Here is an 18,167-nt window from a genome sequence, read left to right as displayed (position 1 = left end):
ATAGCACAAAAGCCCTTTCTTTAACACTGCAGTGCTGCTGTGCAGTTCATCTCGTGTGATTACATGGTTCTATCTTGAACCAGGCATCTAGTTCTCCATTACACCTCCATAACCTTCATGCTAACTTAAAGTTACTTTATGTTGGTTGGCATCTCTGTGGGAACCTAGAATCTTTGACACATATTTTTTTTTAAATAAAATAAGGAAAACAAATAAAAACTACTCAGGACAAGCTTTGTTTTGTCTTGACTTTTTCCGACCATTCCAGCATCATTCACAGCCTTTTTAGTTTTGGTCCAAGAGTAAAAAGAGAATAATCGTTTTGAAATATGAGACCTTATATTATGAGGTGATGGTGGTTTGGCATACAAATGCCCTAACCATCTTAGCTGCATGCCATGGCATTTTATAATCTAAATGCCTCTCAAAGTAGGAAATCCTGTATTCCAAAGTGCTGGTGTACTGTAAATCGTGTGAGCTGTTAATGAACAGTAACATCACCCAAGGGCACAATACAAAACTGGCTTTCCAAGATAATGCAGGAATGTCAGCGTTCTGGCCATGGGCTCACTGTTGAGGTTGGATATACTTCCTAAAAGTGGTGCAGTGTTGTGTGGCCTGTGTGTTTTTTATGAACATTCCGATTACACTCTGCACTATCTTCACACTTTGATACTGTTTTGCATTTAGTCTGTTGCCTGATGCTAATCAGATTTTCTACTAATGAGTTCATTAGTTGTGACTCCGGTGTTAGGCTTGTTTTAGAGACCTCCTCTTCGGAGCAGGCTTCCTTGAGTACATCTTCGAGGGTCTTTTGGTCAGATAGAGCTTTTCCGGATGTGAAGTTGCTTTACTATTAAGGGTCACACCTGTGCACTTCAGCAGAATGCATAGTGTGTGCATTGACTCCCGTATTTAAAGTATTTTGGACCCGAACGTTGTCCTTGACTGCAGAATCCCCTTTGTGCATGAGGTAGGGACGTGGCTCCCATACAAAGTTGTCAGTACTAATGTCTCTTATCAAACCAATTGTTAACTTTTGTAAAACTGCAGTTACGTTTTAGATTTGGTTAACCAGTTCATCATGACGGATGTGCAGTTAGTAAGAATTTACAGGAAACTCCTTTTCTGTAAATGACAGGCCTACCTCTGTGCCTACCTGACAGTGGTTACGTATCCAACTCTAGTGGTTAAACTCTGGTAGGACCACCACCTAGTGTAGCTGTTCAAACACTTGATACAAATGTCCAGTTTGCTTACAAAAAATAAAACACCTTTTTTCATGTTTTGGTGTTCTAGAAATGCAAATTTCCAACTGGCTTGGATATCTACACATGATTCCTAGTCCTTGTGTGAAAATAGCTCACTCTGGATATGAAATAACCCATTATAAGAAACTGCATAAAGGTTTAAAGGGTTTTCTTTTATGCAAAATAAAATGTTCTTTAGTTTACTGCACTGTTCAGTTTTGCTTTTTAACGGATTTGTGTAGTGATTCATGTTTCTGTAACAAAGTCAGTGGAACAACTTCTTTTCACTGGCTGGCAAAAAAAAAGTACGGTGGCGTTTGACTGCATATTTCCGGACCATCCAACAAACGTCTGGACACTTGCAAATTTGTTTCATATCCAACCATTCCTGCCCTCCAAAGACTTTTTAGTGTTGTATCATAGTGTGTTGTGTGCATATTCCTTAGGTTAGGCTGTGTAAAAACAGATATATCCGACAAAGAATGTAACCAGTTGTAAAATGTACTCTACACAAAGCATATCTTTCGTCAGTGTATTTTCAAATATAGAACAACTTACCTTGTTTATTGACATGTATCATTAAACCTTCAGACCCAGCAGCATTTTAAATAATAATTAGAACTGTTTTCGCTAAAGGAGCAATTGCATTTTATGCCTTGTACATAAATCTCTACTTGCTGGATTTGCATTCAGATTAGAGTTTATAGCACGTTTTATAAACTTCAGTTCATAAATATTTTGGCCCTTAAAAAAAAAGATCTGCAATCAGTCTCCCAAGTTTGGGACTTTTTAGTATTCAATTGTAGATTAAAATCCTCACATTGTTTAAGGAAACGCAAGTACTGAATAGAATCCTCCTATGAATTCCCTCTACCAGAGGGATGATATTGTGCAGTATATCTGGCTGTGGATTCTGTTGATTTTTTTAGTTTTTCTTCCAGAAAGTGGTGGATTTTTATTTATTGCCAAATTCTAAACCAGGCCCTCGGATACCAGTGCACGCCTAAGTAATACCCACTTTTCGATTTTGGTTTAGCAACAAAAAAACTGCATGATGATAAAATGATAGACATTAAGATTTTGACTGATTTTTGTGCAATAAAATCTTTTGTGTTGAATGAATAATTTGTGTACCAAACCTCCAACTGCCAAGGATGGAATAATACCGTTTTTGGAAAATGATATATGGCTGATTATTAAACAGGACATGGCTGCCTAAATGCTGGTAAACTGTAGAACAATTATCAGGCACATGATGATAGCCAAGCCAGTTTAAGAATATCCCCCAGTTGCCAATTCCCCAATAGACTTTGCATGCAGAACCTTAATTAGCCGAGGATTCTGTGCAGCGTTAAAGTCACAGGCTATGAGAACAGTTCAGTGAGTTGCATGCAAGTGTCTCCTTTAAAGAAGTGCATCATCAATTTCCCCTGCAAATGGAGTAATTAACAGTCAAACTTCAGACACATTAGCATTGAAGCACATGAAGTAATAACATACACTATCTCGCTGCGTATTCATGTACAACCCAATTCCCTATACCAGTGGTTCCTAATCTTTCGACTCCTGAGGACCGCCCACTAAATCAATACTGGAAGCCGGGGACACCCAAGCAATTTCTATCATTTTAGTAATTCACAAAAAAATACAAAAACAAGTACATACCAAACAAACACTCGAATTACTAAAGATATAATTATTTAATATTGAAAAAATATGCAAAAATCGAAAAATTTGAATGGGAAGGTTGACGCTGCATCTTGGTGACTTATTTTGCAATGTTTGGTATTATTTAGGAAAGCTGGATCCTTAGGTCACATTCTACATTTCCCAAGTGATTTCTGTTTTTATTTTTTAGGTACATAAGATCTTAGAAAGCTTTTAAATATGTAGTGGGGAAAGAAGTAAAACAATAAGGGCCTCTGATCTCTCCATAGCCTCTGTCACATGTAATTCATTTGTTTTCAACCACCTCTTATACCAGTTTAGGATGTCAGAGCACTTTACAAGGGACTGCAAGGTGTAGGATTCACATGTCATCCACACTGGTAGGCATTATCTAAGGGCGACTGGTCTGGAGAAGCACACACACACTCATGATTCAGAACATAACACTGGTTAGTATTGACTTTAGTAATGAGAATGTATTTCTATGCAAGCAAACCTTTTTTAGCAGCATAAAGAAAATGAAAGACGGGGGGAAACAAAACTTTCTAATTTGTGCCGTATAGTTTGCATGCTGCTCTTTGATGGCAGTTCATAGCTCACTCTGCTAGATTATGACTGTCATTTATGAACTGCACAGTACGGAAAGAATATCTGTGACAAAAGCAGTAACCCACTGTGCTATGCACATAAAATACTGTTCACTGCATGATACACGTTCTTTGCAGTAGACATATTAACCATCTGCGCTACCTTAGATGAGTCAAAACTGCCACTAGACAAAACCCCCATCTCTATAGCAGGTACGTTAATCACCGGAGTTATCTTGACATTTTTATTTTTGCCTGAAAGTTGCTGGGTGTACCAGGTTCTTTGCAGTGCTTTTAAAACTGCTGCACAAAGGAAGTGATACATAGAAAAACATGCACACGTTTTGAGCTATAGCAGTGCCTTGCTGCTGGACAAGGCCTGCGGACCCCTGGGGAATGTGTTGTGGACCCAGGAGGGCTGTGGACCACAGGTTGGGAACAGCTACCCTATATTCATGACTGTACCTTCAGTTCTCTGAAGGACAGTGAGGTGATTTGAAGGGTATGTGCAATAACAAAAATATCCTTATTTAATTTGAGGGATCAATAGTCTGCATTAAGATGTCCATATGTTGTCTTTCGCTCCGGAACCATTTTTCCACAAAGGTTGTGATCGTAGTGACCCTCCAGGTGGGTGGCAAAATTGGATTGGTGAAGGTGAAAGTGAAAGTGAGGTGATCTTTCACTTCATATGATGTAATAGAACTAGTGTTACGGCAGGGCAGCAGCATTCTAGAAGCAATTGTATTTAATTCTCAGGAGACTAAGCTGGAGCATTCTAGATGCATAAAACTGAGACCTAACAAGTGTTCAAAGGTGGTAGTGGGACCTACCACAGCTCAGGTGGAGGGAGTAGTCCCCAAGTGGCCTGGCCATGAGAGGGAGCCCAGAAAACAGTAGCTCTGACTTTGAGCATTTCAGTGAACGTTAAGAGGTGTTAAAATTTGAAGGTCCTCACAAAGCTGCAGGGTGTAGGTGGTTTCGCACTCTGCTATGACTTTGCACCCAGATACAGTTTGAAAGAGAGGTTTTAGGTAATTGCTGTTGAATGTTCTCCTGTGTAGGGAGTTTGGTACCCCTGAAGTGGATGGAATGAGATAAGATGAGAAACTGGTTAGTGCAAACTTGATGGCCTCAATGTCTTCAAGTTATCAAAAGTGTCCCCAGATTCTTAAACCAGTGAGTGAATAGAATATTTGGGATGACAAATCATCAGGAGTACTCTCCAAGATTTGGTGGAAACTCCCTCCTAACCAGCTGAATAATCGCACCCCTGGGGAGAACAATGATCCTTGACTTCTCTGCTTATAGTGGAAGGCAATATCTCAATGGCTGCTACTTTTCAAGAGAACCACCATAAGCACACGGTACAGTCTTCCAAAATGTGATATTGTTTTTCTGAAGGCTGTGGAGAAGGGCAGCTAATGGTGCTTCTGAAAGAACAGGTATCAAAGAGCGTAGGCTATCTTCTTGCACTATGACTTACCTCTGCTATCATTGAGATAGAGGTGAGGGATATGACCATTCCCCTCTAGCCATAAAAGTTGTGCCGATCCTTTCAGGTGGTGATCCCTGCCCAGAAGACTTGGTATAGAGTGGCATGTTTTCCTAGCTCTGAGTGATCCCAGCAAACCAAGTGCTGAGGAACCATAAACCTAACCTTTTATTTCCCCGTTCCAGGACGGATGTCTTGGTGACATTTTGGACGCCAAGCTGCTTGATCACATTATGGCAAGAAGACTCCTCAAAAAGCCTTTTCTTGCACACACCAAAATGAGGGGGTTCTGCTCTCTTCTGTTCATCTTATTTGAGTATAATAAGGTTGAAGTCTACTCTAGGTGAGCTAAGCCCTGAGTGTTTTTCTCCTTTGTCCCCAAATCTCTGAAATTGAGCAGAGATGATGAGGTTCTTATTCTGAAATTGGCTTTCCACCAAGATATTGGCAGTGTCCTGATTAGGTTACTTAAGAACCACAATGTACCATTCTCCACTGACTTCCAGCTTAGAACATGGTGTCCTGACCTTACAGATTAGCATGGGTAATAGAATTTCAAAACTATTATCCAGCATCCTCTTCTTATACAGCCTCCGTTTTCCTGGCGAGTGTCAAATTGGAACTTCCAAAAGAAATGCTCATGGACCGGCAAAGAGGTTCAGCCAATTAAACAATGGATTCCACGTGGTAGAGATTAGTCTCCTAGGTGTATTATGGGATGGGTAAGCAATATGAGTGAAAGTCCAGCAATTAATCTGTCAGATGCTCCACACCTCGTTTTGATTTTTTTCTCAAATATTCCACCTATCAGACCTTCCTTTCCCCGAGGTTGTTTTTCGAATCACAGAGAACATCAGGAGACCATCTCTAGTGCTCACCAGCAGAGACGTAGGCTGCTGTTGGCAGGGAACCGAAAACAAACATGCCCCTTTGCTTAGTCCATGTTGAACTTGATAGATGGTCAATTTTAGTGCTGTCCCTTATGTCACAAAAGCCATCAGACTGTGACATGTTTGTTTTATGAAAGTAAAAGAGGGGAAAAACTTACATAGAAGACTGCACTGACACACATTTTAAATGCGCAATTTACTTGTAAGTTTGACTTTGGTACCTTTTGAAATAAATCACATGTTACAAAGTTAAAGGTGGTGTTAAAATGTAACTGAGACTCTAAACTAACAGTACATATAGAAATGGTATTGAATTTCTTGTGTTTAGTGAAAGATTAATGATTTTAAAAATAAGTACAAGTGAGAAAAATGCACTTTTCTGTTATACTTAATGTAATGCAGTAACAAGCTTTTCAAATTATATGACATTTATTAGTTATACTGATGAAATATTAATAATATTGAAGTTATACATTTTCGTATTATATGTTGTTTACTGAGACATATTAATAAAATGCATTTTATATTTTCCTTGTGTTAGCATGTGTGGCCTACAGAGCTTGCATTTTGCAGTCGTGTAAAAGTGTTGAATTATTTTTTATAACGTGAAGTCTACTTTCAGATATCATTTCTATGAGATGCAAAGTCCTTTTGTAATAAGGTAATTGTTAAAGCGTGGAGAAACATACCCATTTATTCTTGGATTTATTACAGTGCAGAAACAATAACCAAACTAATACACATTTGTTTCAAACCTGCTTGGCGACACATGGAAAGTAGATGTTCCCATGTCAGACTTGGGAAATTGTTGAACTGTTGCACCCTGGAGTCTAGTGATAATTTAAGATTGAACGACACCTATTCAATGTAATATGAGCTGGCACCTTTGACAAATCAGAACACTTTTTGAGAATTGATAAAGCAATGGACAAGTTGAACTGTGAGCAGTCTTGGTCCGCCCCAGACTGCCCCTTGAAATGCCCCTTTAGGTTAGAAATTCCACTATGCTGATGCTTTTCTTTTTCTTTTTTGTTAGTGACTTGTAGCCCAAGTTATTCATTTTCTAAATTATTTTTGTCCTTTTTGTCATTTTTGTATTTTGCCCACATGTGTTTCTCCTCACACATGCATTTCCCTAATTGGGATAGCTATAGGGTTGACCTGTGCCCAGCCAAGGATTTTTGACTCTGCTAAATATTTGATTGACTAATGATTGTAAATTTTGAGCATCTCTTACTTTCTGTGTCTCAGATAGTCTTATTGACTTTATGTATTCTTCTTCTTGAATGCTTAGTTTTATTAATATTAGTTTGTCTGAATTTATTTTGTCGCCTTGGGCAACCATTGGTAATTGCATCTTTATAATTTGGTTTTGCGCATTGTCTACCTGACTTTGAGCTTGTGTTTGTAATAAATCTTTTAACTTTACTCCTGATTGGAGTTTTCCTTCCATGGCCACATTGGTTATGGTGTTTAAGTTGTTGGAGTGGTGCTGAAATATTGTTGACGGTTCACCACACTTTTTTCTGAGTCCAAAGGTCTGTCAACCTTATTGCACATTTAATTCCTTTGAAAGATGAAAAACTAATCTCTGTCATCCTGCCCCTTTAGTCTCAGACATCAAGGCAGATACTGCCCCCAACAAACCTGCAAGTGTAAACCATGTAGGGGACTGATTGCTGTCAGGCCAATGAGGCAGAAAGAGTAGACCCACCTCTTCTGCAAGAACCCTATTAGTGTCACTGATGTGTCTGCATCAATACTGGAATAGAATGTGGTACAAGGAAGAGGGAGAGTAGGGAATCTTGGGTCTAGTCACCAATTTGACCAATGCTATCCCTCTCCTTCACCACAGCCTGCCCAGTTAAACCATTTAATTGCAACTTTGTTACACTTTGTGAATTGTGTCAAGGGACAAATCTATATCTACTCAGATTGCTGCCAGTTCCCTAGAAAACCCCTGCAGCCAGGACACACAATCCTTCCACAGTGGAACCATTGCAAGCTTTAATGTGAACATGTTCAAATGAGACATTAAACTTACATGACTAAGGGGGTCATTATGACCCTGGCGGTCACCAGAACGCCGTGGTCATGGTTGCGGTTTTACCGCCGCCAAAGTGGTGGTCCGGCGGCGACATTATGACCATGGCGGAGCTGTCATGGTCGGACCACCGACACCAGCAGGCTGCTGCCAGCCTGCAGCCTGCTGGTCCCGGCGGTTGTAATCCGCCAGGGCAGCGCTGCCCTGGGGATTACGAGTCCCCATCCGCCAGCCTTTCATGGTGGTAAGCACCCGCATGGAAAGGCTGGTGGAATGGTGGACTCGGGGGGGAGCTGCACTGCCCATGCACTTGGCATGGGCAGTGCAGGGGCCCCCATGCACAGCCCAATCGTGCATTCCACTGCCCGTACCGGCATATTGCCGCCGTCTCCATTAGGAGCCGGCTGCAATGTTAAGACCCTGTTCCCCACAGGGCCGGCAGGAGGAAACTCTGTTTCCACCTGCCGGCCCTGCAGGGAAGCCATAATAGGGCCGGCAGGGTTCAGGCCGCACAGGCGGCCTGAAGGCGGAATGGCACTGGTGGGCAGCTTCAGCCACCCGCCAATGTCAAAATGAGGGCCTAAATGTTTGGCATAGCTCCCAGCGTCTCCTATCAAGAGTCAAGTCCAAGTCCAGAAGTAATGCATCTTAAAACTTTAAGAATAATCTTTTAGTCCTGGCCAAAGCCATTCTCTTCAAGTGATAAACTGAAATATAGCAGAACATCTCTCAGCTTTTATTGCCAGCCTGCTTCCAAAAGACAGTCAAATTCAGTGAGGTTGGACCAGGAATCCACCTAATAAAATGGATGGCACCACATTTCTTCGAGCAGATACCAAGGAGATTTATCTCTACTAAACTGGGTTCCACGTTGCCTCTCTCTATCTTAGTAGGGAAGGAAAGTACAGGCAAAAAGCAATCAATATTAATTTATCAGGCTTGCGTTCCACCTCGACACTTGGGAGATATGTCTAAACCAAGAGATAAAATGATTGTGGAACTAATATAGTACAAACTGAATATTATTACATGTAACGTCCCACAAAGTGCAAAACCTTAACCAAGGATGCCATAAGAAATAAAGTCTTGGCCTAGCTTGGAGATGAGGTTGAGACAAGTACAATCCAGATATCGGACCTCAGAAAGCTAGGAAGGCTCCAGGTACCTGAAAGGGGAATAAAGAAGGACGCTATACTCCTAGGGTATGGTATTGATTAATCATCGTGGTAATTTACCCTAGTTTCTCATGCAACCTCCCCCTATGCTACAAGACCATATTTGATGAAGATCTTCCTGTACCTCTGTATCCCTTTATTTTTATCATCCTGGTTTCTTTATCTTCCTTTTAATGTACTACTTGTGTGAATTTAAATGTACTACAGGTTAGTTAATATTTTTCATGTATACCAAGGTTTATTTAACCAAAGTGTTTAATAAAATGGTACAATTCAAATGGCCTGCAACAGGTCGGACAGGAATAAAGCAGCTTCATTTGTTGCTAGGGAATGGATGCCCCGTAGATTTGGGTGTTCATTCAATTTTTGCAGTTTCTTTTCCTTGAAATGTTTTTTCTTATGGCTAATTTTCTTTACTTGGAATTAAGAAATAAAAAAATCCAATACCCTCTATGACTTATGCAGTGATAGAATGTTTTAATGTGCCCAGTGGTTTCTTCTCTGCACTTAAACCTCACAAGTTCTATGTATGCTACTTAGGCAGTTTTCAGTTGAGTTGCTATACATTTTGCACATTAAAACAGCTAAGGTTGCTTATGATTAGACTTTAATCAAAATCATATGATCAAACCATCACATTACCTTTATGGCAGGGTGCCACCTTTCACATTTTGTGATGGGACGCAATCAAGTGGCATCCAAGATAGAGAGAGCCCCAGAAAGCAATTTGTTGGGCTGCCCCAGGACATTTCTGAAATCCTTTGTAGAGGGTCAGACTTAGGATGTTAAAACAGGGGTACAGAGGGTCCGCTCAGCGAAATTCACTGGATTGCCTTTATTCTACCGTGTGTTGCCATTTTCTGTAGGTCTGAGCTGGTGACTGGAATGCTGAGAGTGAGAGGAGTCATAGGCCGTTGTTATGGGGTTCAGAGTTAGGAGCTAGAGAGGTTGTGGGAGGATGGAGCCTTGACAGGACCAGCCTGCTGTTGCTGTAGCCCAAGTGCCTTACCAAAAATAAATAACTGTCTTCAAACTTGAATGGCTCCATATTCTTGTATGAAGATCTGCCCTTCAACACGGACCTGCCCCATTAATTACTGTGAGGGCTGCTGCCCAGAGGCTAACACTAAGTTACTTACTGTCCATCTTTTGTTCCTTTGTTTTAGATGTTCCCCATATATCCCATCTTAATAGTGACACCTTAAGACATACTGTAGGTAGACCAATCTGAAAACATTAAACAAAAAGCAAGAATTACTAAAAACTATTCTCTGAGCTGAAAGTTAGATTTCATGACCACTGTCTGCAACTTTAGTATAAAGATGGGATAGAAACTTCCTGCAAGTGTGCCAATGTTCCTTTACCAGAATCTAGGGTTTCTGTGCCAGTAGAAGCTGAGAAACTCTGCGCTTCGCAGGTGGAGTACTTACTGTCAACTCCCTTTGTCAGAGTCAGAACCAGAAACCTTGAAACTTCGAAAAAGACTGTCAGAAAAGGTGACCTACACCATACTTTAAAGAGGAAAGCTGACTGACTTCTGATGGGGGCATTACGGTGAACTGCACTTGCATGAGGAATGATGTAGAGGGACTGCGAAGGGTCATAGGCAGGAGAAACCAAAGCTGTCCTCTGAGATACGGGGAAGGGCCTGCATCGATATCTTACAGGGTGACATCTGGAAGCCCCAGGGTTCCCCACAGGATGACCTGAAGCCTATGCACCAGTATTTGGAGGATGCAGTGGAACTTTATCCTGTGTGACTTCTACTTAAGTGAGTAAACACCTAAAAGCATTAGGGTCCTATAGAAACTGGATTGCATCCTGCCGTTTCCACTGAAGAAACAGACCATCAGAAGAGGTTCTTCACTGAGTAGAGAAATTGTTGTTAATTCTGTAGGATGATGTATGGGGTAGAATACACCTGTGTCACTTAGAATGTATTTATGTTATTTGGAGTGTTTTTCAGGGAGGCATCCCTTTTAAGTCAGCTACCCTCTGACTCCTGTCTAACCTCCATTAGATGGCTCTTTTCTGAGGCTAAAATGCATACCCCTTTATTCCTTCTATGGATGACTATGCCTGTATTTGCTAAGAAAATATGAGATGGAGCACAATACAGGAATCCTCCACTATCAGAGAAGACTTAAACCAACCTGAGATAATGAGGGTGGGTCCTAAGCTTGTTTGGGTGTTGTGTTTGGGATGTGGCCTGAGGAAGTACCCTAGCTGTAAGATAAGCCAGACCAAAATTAACACAACCAGCCTCCCACACAGTAATGGCACCATCACTACTTACTTAAAGCATCAGCTACACTAGTTGTGGATTGCTACCACGTAGGCTTGACAAAGAGGCATGACCCCTGCTGACTGGGCCATGCTGAGCGCATCTAATCTGAGGTGGCACTCCACCTGCTAAACACTGCAGACACTACCTCTCCTGCCAGAACTTAACTGACAGAAGGCACTGTGCAAAGGAAAAAACCCTCTAAAACAGGAGGGCACATTGTTTAAAGGAGTAAGCCTTCACCATCATTGGCAAAAGCCAATCCACAGACTATTCGTCCTGTGCGCCCCAGGAGGCCCAAAAAAGCTATTTTCTTTTGCTTTAGATTATCACTGCAATATCTCCCACAGAAGCAGTACAGACTGTCTCCCAAAAAACGATAGTGGCCTCTCAAAGTAGAATAACAATTTATTGCTCCTCAATTATCAATGTGCTGTGTGTGAGTAGTAAAGTTTATACGACAAAGCTTTGGCTGGACATTGATTTAATAATTACTATTGGACAGCTTGTTGAGTTCTGAGTCTATATCCCCATTCCACCAGGCAGAATAGGCTGCAGACTGCTTGGCTTTGCTAACCTCAGGGTCAAGGCTAAAGGCCTGCACTTTGGAGATCAGTGTAGGCTTAATAGTAAATGTTGAACCCCAGGACACCAATGGTAGGTAAATCTGAGCCCAGTAACACTTTTGTTGCTATTTGACTTTTGACAACCATCTATGGATGAAAGAAATGTGTCATAAAGACATCTTTTGGTGCTGGCATCATAATCACTTAAGAGTTCTTAAGCCTTGTTGACATGTTCAGGAGATAAATCATACAGGTAAACAAATTAGTGAGCACTTCTTTGCCCCAAAAAAAGTTCCAGTCACAAAATGCATTGTTCTTAGTAGCAGCAGGGCGAACTGTTGAAATCTGATACATTTATTATGGTACTGCAGAGGAGTGCTCCTGGCTGGGATTAAATCCTTACATGGTCGCGATAAATGCATTGTGAAGGTCCATATGTCTTGCACCAAATCTCATCCATCGCTTAAAGTCCAACTTTCTCACAGGTCTTTAATACATATGTCCTGTCATTGCCTGGGTGTGGAGTGGCAACGCTGAAACTTAAGAACCCATACCTCTTGCCTTTATGTGAAAAACACATCAATGGGAACGAATAGGTTTATTCTCCCATTCGTGACTCTACACTAGGCCTTACTGTGGTTGCTTCTATACATCTAAAAAAAGCACACCACTAAGGACAAAATGGGTTGGATAACATGTGAAAGTACTGTTCTGCACTGATGCTGGTACCAGTGCCATTATCATATCCAAAATCGAGGCTGACCTTAAATATGTACAACAGTACAATATTCTGAATCTTTGAGTTCTCTCTGGACTAGGGTTTGAACTTTTACAGTATTTAGAAGGTCCACCTAAGAGCTATTTCAACACTCCAGTAGAGACCTCATACTCCATCTCCTTTTTTATCTCTAGGCCTTTTGCTCACAATCCCTGCTCTGTCCTGGTTCACATTATGAACAGGTCCCTAAATTCAGTAGTTTTTCAATGTCTAATAAACAAAGACCCTTCTCAACCGTTTTTGACAGCCATCCCTCTTGTCATCCAAAGAAACTCAGCAACGTGCCTCTGTAAGCTTAGGAGAAGTTTGTTCCAGGCCCAGTGGACCCAGCAACCAGTTTCATGTGGTAATGCTTAAATCCGCCCTACTATAAAGTTGGTAACACCGTCTAGGCATGTTGCCACTGGTCTGTTTTCCACATTTACCCAATCAGCACTATCAAAGCCACTATTGGCTATGGAGCTTTATTATCCAAAAGCTTCCTGGATATCGCTCCAGCCAAATACTAATGAGAACCTATGTTACCTAATTATTTAGCCTCCACCATGGGTATGTTGTTCTGGAAAGCAGCCATCACTCCATGCTCCGACAGAATGAAAACAGAAGTGTTTTTTGGAAGACAGGTGGCAGGCACAAAACCAAATTGCTTCCACTAAAATATATATGCACTCACTAACATAAGGAAAGCAGTCAGTTGCTGGTTAGCAGGTGTCAGTTCCATCTGAGGATAATACTGTCTTTAAATCCAAAGTGGAAATTGCTATGCCCCATCGTCTCACTAATATTTGCTAGTGGGTAGTAATGCACAACAATCTGCTTGGGCATTTGGCACACAACCACATTGAGCCAGATATTTTCCGAGCCAAAACTATTTAAGAAGTCCACTCAGCTGCACCCACGAGCTCTAGAACGTTCTTGGCACACATCTCATTCAATATTTCAGTCTACTCTCACCCTGTACTTAAAAGAACATAACTTTAAGTTTTGTTTGACTGGAATGGCATTTTGTTTGCTTTATTTCGTGGGAGAAGCCTTCCACCATTCTAAACTCCTTGCAAAAGTCATTTTCATGGTTGCATATTTCTTCAACCCCCTCTTCTTGAAAACATACAGTCTGTTGGTATGCTGGAAATGGGATCCAATTTAGGGCCAGATGCACAAGCTTTTGTTGTGTGGCTCACAATTTGCTATTTGTTTGCAAATCTCAAATTGCAAATCGCAAAACAAAATGTAAAACAGTGTTAACCACACTGTTTGCAATCCCTAAATGGGTCTCAATGGACCTGCCTCATTATTATTCAGTGGGAGGTCACGATTTCAGACCAAATTGGGAATGGCTGCACTCACGCAGATGATGGCCTGATGTTTGTCACTGCTTTTTAATAAAGCAGTTTTTTTTAAATGCAGCCCATTTTCCTTAAAGGATGCATTTTAAAAATAAAAATGAAAAGTTTTCTTTTCATTTTTTCAGAGAAGGCAGTAGTCCATGGGATCACTGCCTGCTCTGTAAAAACGTTTGCGCTGCCATTCACAAAAGTGAAGGGGTCCCCTGGAGAACACTTCCCATTTGCAAATGGGTTAGTACCAATTTGAAATTGGTGTTATCTGTGATTGTTTTGAGACCGCATTTATGGTCACAAAACCATCATACATCCGCCTGCGAGTTGCAATTAGAAAGGGAGGCCCTTGGGATGCCCATTTCCTAATTGTGAGTCGCAATCCCTATTTTGCGAGTCAGTAACTGGATACTGACTTGCAAAATACAGATGGTACATTGTACACGGCTAATTTGCTGTTGCAAATGGCGATTTTCGCCTTTTGCAACTGCAAAATTGCATTGTACATCTGGCCCTATATTCCTAAATTGTGTTGGTGGCACCGTCCTAAAATATGCTTGCATTTTTATTTCACATATACCTTACTGGATACAGCTGTTTTGAAAATAAATAGTAGAGGCAAAGAACCCAGTTTTGTGAATTACGCTCTACTCATGAAAATACCTTTACATCGTTGGGTTCAAATTTATTTTCCCCGAATGTTGAAAAAAATCTGTCTCATACTCATGTGAAAAGTGACCGTCAGTCACCTTATATTTATGTTTCCCTAAAGTCTAGGTCAAAATGACTGAAACTGAACATGTTTCACTGTCCCTTACAGCTGGCTTGCTAAACTTGAGACTTCGCCATGGACACCATCTTCTACAGGGCACTGGGGCTCAAGCTTCATTTTGTGAAACTGCACCAAAGCAAGGGAGCTACTTGGGTACAGAGACTCAGGTGGTGAGATTTTTTTGTTCATCTGTTCAGTTCCAGCTTGTTCAGTTGATGAAGCTGCTCCTCATTGCGATCGCAGAGGTTGTGGAAGTTGACATGGGCCAACAACCCAGGAGCCGTCATTGTGGTGAGCAGTAGAGCTTTTTAGCAAACCTTATTGTTTTCTTCCATTAGTACTGAAATTCCTTCATCCATATAGAAAGACAATAGTCAGCCTATCGGCACTTCACTGATTAACCTTTGATTGCTTCCAAGAAAACATTCCTAAAAGCACAGTCAAGTTTAGCACGTGCAGGAACAATTCAAGAGTTTCTAACACAACATAAGCGAATGGAAAAATGTTGGTGTGAGTGACAGAATGTGGGTGCGAGTGAACATGTGCATACCAGGGAATAAATGTACGTGTGTTATGCACAAGAGTATGTTGCCTGTCCTGGCATACTGGAGGAAAGTCTTGACTTACATGGGAGTGCATCCATGGCATGTTAGTGTCCAGATTTAGCCGGAGCAAAATGCAGGTCCAGGCACACTGGAGAAAGTTCTTGGTGTATCAGGCACCCATGGCAAAACGTTGGTGCTGGCATATTGGAAGCTATTCTTGGCATCAAAGAGGGCAGACATCACAGAATAGTGGTCCTTGTGTGTCAGAGGCCATTTTAGGTACATAGGGCACCCCATGGAATGTTGGGTAAGAGGGGGTGGAGTATTAATGAAAAAATGCTGGCCCTGGCATACTGGAGATAATTTGTGACTTTGGAGGTGAACGTGACAATTTTTTGAAACAAATAAGGCACTCTTCTTGAGAAAGTCAGGCTTTCTTAGCACCACAGGAAAATACTTGAATATTTCATGAGTGCCCCTATTTTCACATCCAATTACCTTTTTGCCAATTTAGTGAACATGGTGTTTTATAATCCAGTATTGGACTCTCCTGTTTCCCCACATTTTCTAGAGAGAAGCCCTTCTCCAACTTTTCTAGAACAGTACTGGATCACTCGCTTTGCTTCTGGAATTTGGACAAATAGTATGGTCAAGTGCTTTCAAATATCACTTGTCACCATTGGTGAGCAGAAGTGGAAGGAAGCAGAGAAAGCAGAGTATGAGCAGAGAGGGCAATGCGTGTGCAGAAGAGACAGGAGCAGAGATTTGGCTATAAAAGTTATTGGTCTGTCCAATCTTACAAAAGAAAATACTGCCTCACTCCTGTTCTAAGTGTATTTTTCCCAATTTATATTAAAAAATGGGTTATGTGACTCAGGCCCCATCAATAACTTTGTGAACCTGGCTCCTATGTTTGCCTGCTTTAAGACTGTCAGTGCTGATTCTTTATCCTCTTGCAGACTCAAAATCGGATTTACAGACCTTTCTCTGACTGCCTGACTTAACTACCATGTAAATGTAATTCTGTTATCGTTGCTATCTTTATTTTTCTTATTTGCCTTTAGCCCTTCATTTATTGACATTAATGACTACCTCAACTTGCTAGACTTGTTACAGCGCTCAAAACCTTTTTCAGTATCTTTAACCACTGCTAGAGTGGAATTACTATGTCTTAATAAGTGTTTCTGTATTTGTGGACCAGCATACAATTATTTGATTCCTAATTTAGTGGTTGATGATATCCTAAAAATCACAGTTTGCTACTACAACCCTCAAGGCTGCAATGAATGCCTCGATTGGGTCATTCACAAATTGGTATCTATTAAAATAAGTTATGCCTGTCCATCCCTATATGAGGTTTTTCCTTGAAATATAGTTCTAACCTGAGACCTCTGTACAATCATCGTAATCTCCTGCATGAGCCCGAGCAAGAAGTGTCACTGAAGGTTAATATTCAAATAATTCTTTTACTCCACATCTAACAAATTGAGTAATGTTAGCACGTCTGACCTTAATAAGTAAACTTACAAGGGGACGCAAATGGGTCGATGAACCTTTGGACTCGCAATTAAGTTGATCCCACCATAACTCCCGTACATGCAGATCAATAATCAACAATAATCAATTACATTAATAATCGATAGGGTCAGTAATTGTCATACACCATGACCTTTCAGTCATGAATAACCACACATTTTAGTAACAGTTAGAATATTTATTTCCCTATATTAACAATGCTAAAGTCATATAAATTAATCTCCAAATTAAAAGATACACTTACAGAAACAACACTGGCTGTCCAAAGCGACGGAAGAAACGTAATCTAATCGAAGTTTGAACTACGACACATTCTAAGGTTACGGTGCAAATAACAAGGACAATTGCGCAAACGATATCATATACATTTAGATTTAGCAGAGAAGTTCATCAAACATTATTCCCTATTAGCAGAGTAAGGAAACCTTAACTAACACCAGATTAGCATCAGCATATTGGGCTTCATGCAAAACAGTTTAGTAACACAAATTTGGAAAACATCTAACTACAGCTCTATCAAACAGTGCAGTTGGTACCTAGAAAGAAAAAACAAATAGGCATAACAGACACATGGGTACAATAATACCTCTCTTCAATTGGATTGGCAAGTTAAGATAGTCTTTGTCATCAGGACATCAGTTGATCAGCAAGGCATCAGGATTCAACATCAAAGTTTGGAAAACGCAAAGTCTTTAAGCAACTCGAAAGAATAGAAGTAAACCCTCCAGAAGAATAGAGAGAATGGCGCGTCCTTTCCTAGTGCAGTCTCTTTAAGTGAACTTCCCTAAAACTACTTACCAAATCCCTATTGGTCAAGGGATTGCATGTTCCCACTTTGTCCAATAAAACTAAAACTCCAAATCTATGAATTCTACCACTATCCGTTCACATGTTGCTGATTGGTTTTCTCCTGCAATGTTCTCATCATTCGGCTTGTCAGGTAACAATATTGTTGCAGCTTCTACTCCTGTCAGTGTCTCCATTATTCTCCTCCTGAGAAAGTCAGTCTCATACATATCACACACATAATGTTACATTTAGCAATAACAACATCTTCTAGCAGTCGGTTCTCATGAGAAAAGATTCTCAGCTACAAGCACATTTACACAGTACAATGGAAAATCACAGTTTAACTCTCTAGGACAGCGATTTATTAAATGTTAAGAAATACAGCTTGACGTGAGGCCTGGCAACTAGGCCAAGACACTCGCTAAGTTAAGACCTATAATTAATAAAGCTA

General features: G+C 40.7%; 1 protein-coding gene across 1 annotated transcript in view; it reads left to right on the top strand.

The window, feature by feature from the left end:
- The first annotated feature begins 14,857 nt into the window (after nt 1-14,857).
- Nucleotides 14,858-18,167, top strand: part of LOC138301787 (taste receptor type 1 member 1-like) — a 38,141-nt gene continuing 34,831 nt past the window's right edge. Inside the window, exons 1-2 of the mRNA XM_069242291.1 lie at nt 14,858-15,137; nt 15,930-16,107. Coding sequence (XP_069098392.1) covers nt 14,858-15,137; nt 15,930-16,107 — 458 coding nt within the window. The remainder of the gene's footprint in view (nt 15,138-15,929; nt 16,108-18,167) is intronic.

Source organism: Pleurodeles waltl, chromosome 6, assembly GCF_031143425.1.
Source record: "Pleurodeles waltl isolate 20211129_DDA chromosome 6, aPleWal1.hap1.20221129, whole genome shotgun sequence".
In the NCBI taxonomy this organism is placed as follows: Eukaryota; Metazoa; Chordata; class Amphibia; order Caudata; family Salamandridae; genus Pleurodeles; species Pleurodeles waltl.
This window is presented reverse-complemented; position numbering and strand designations above follow the sequence as displayed.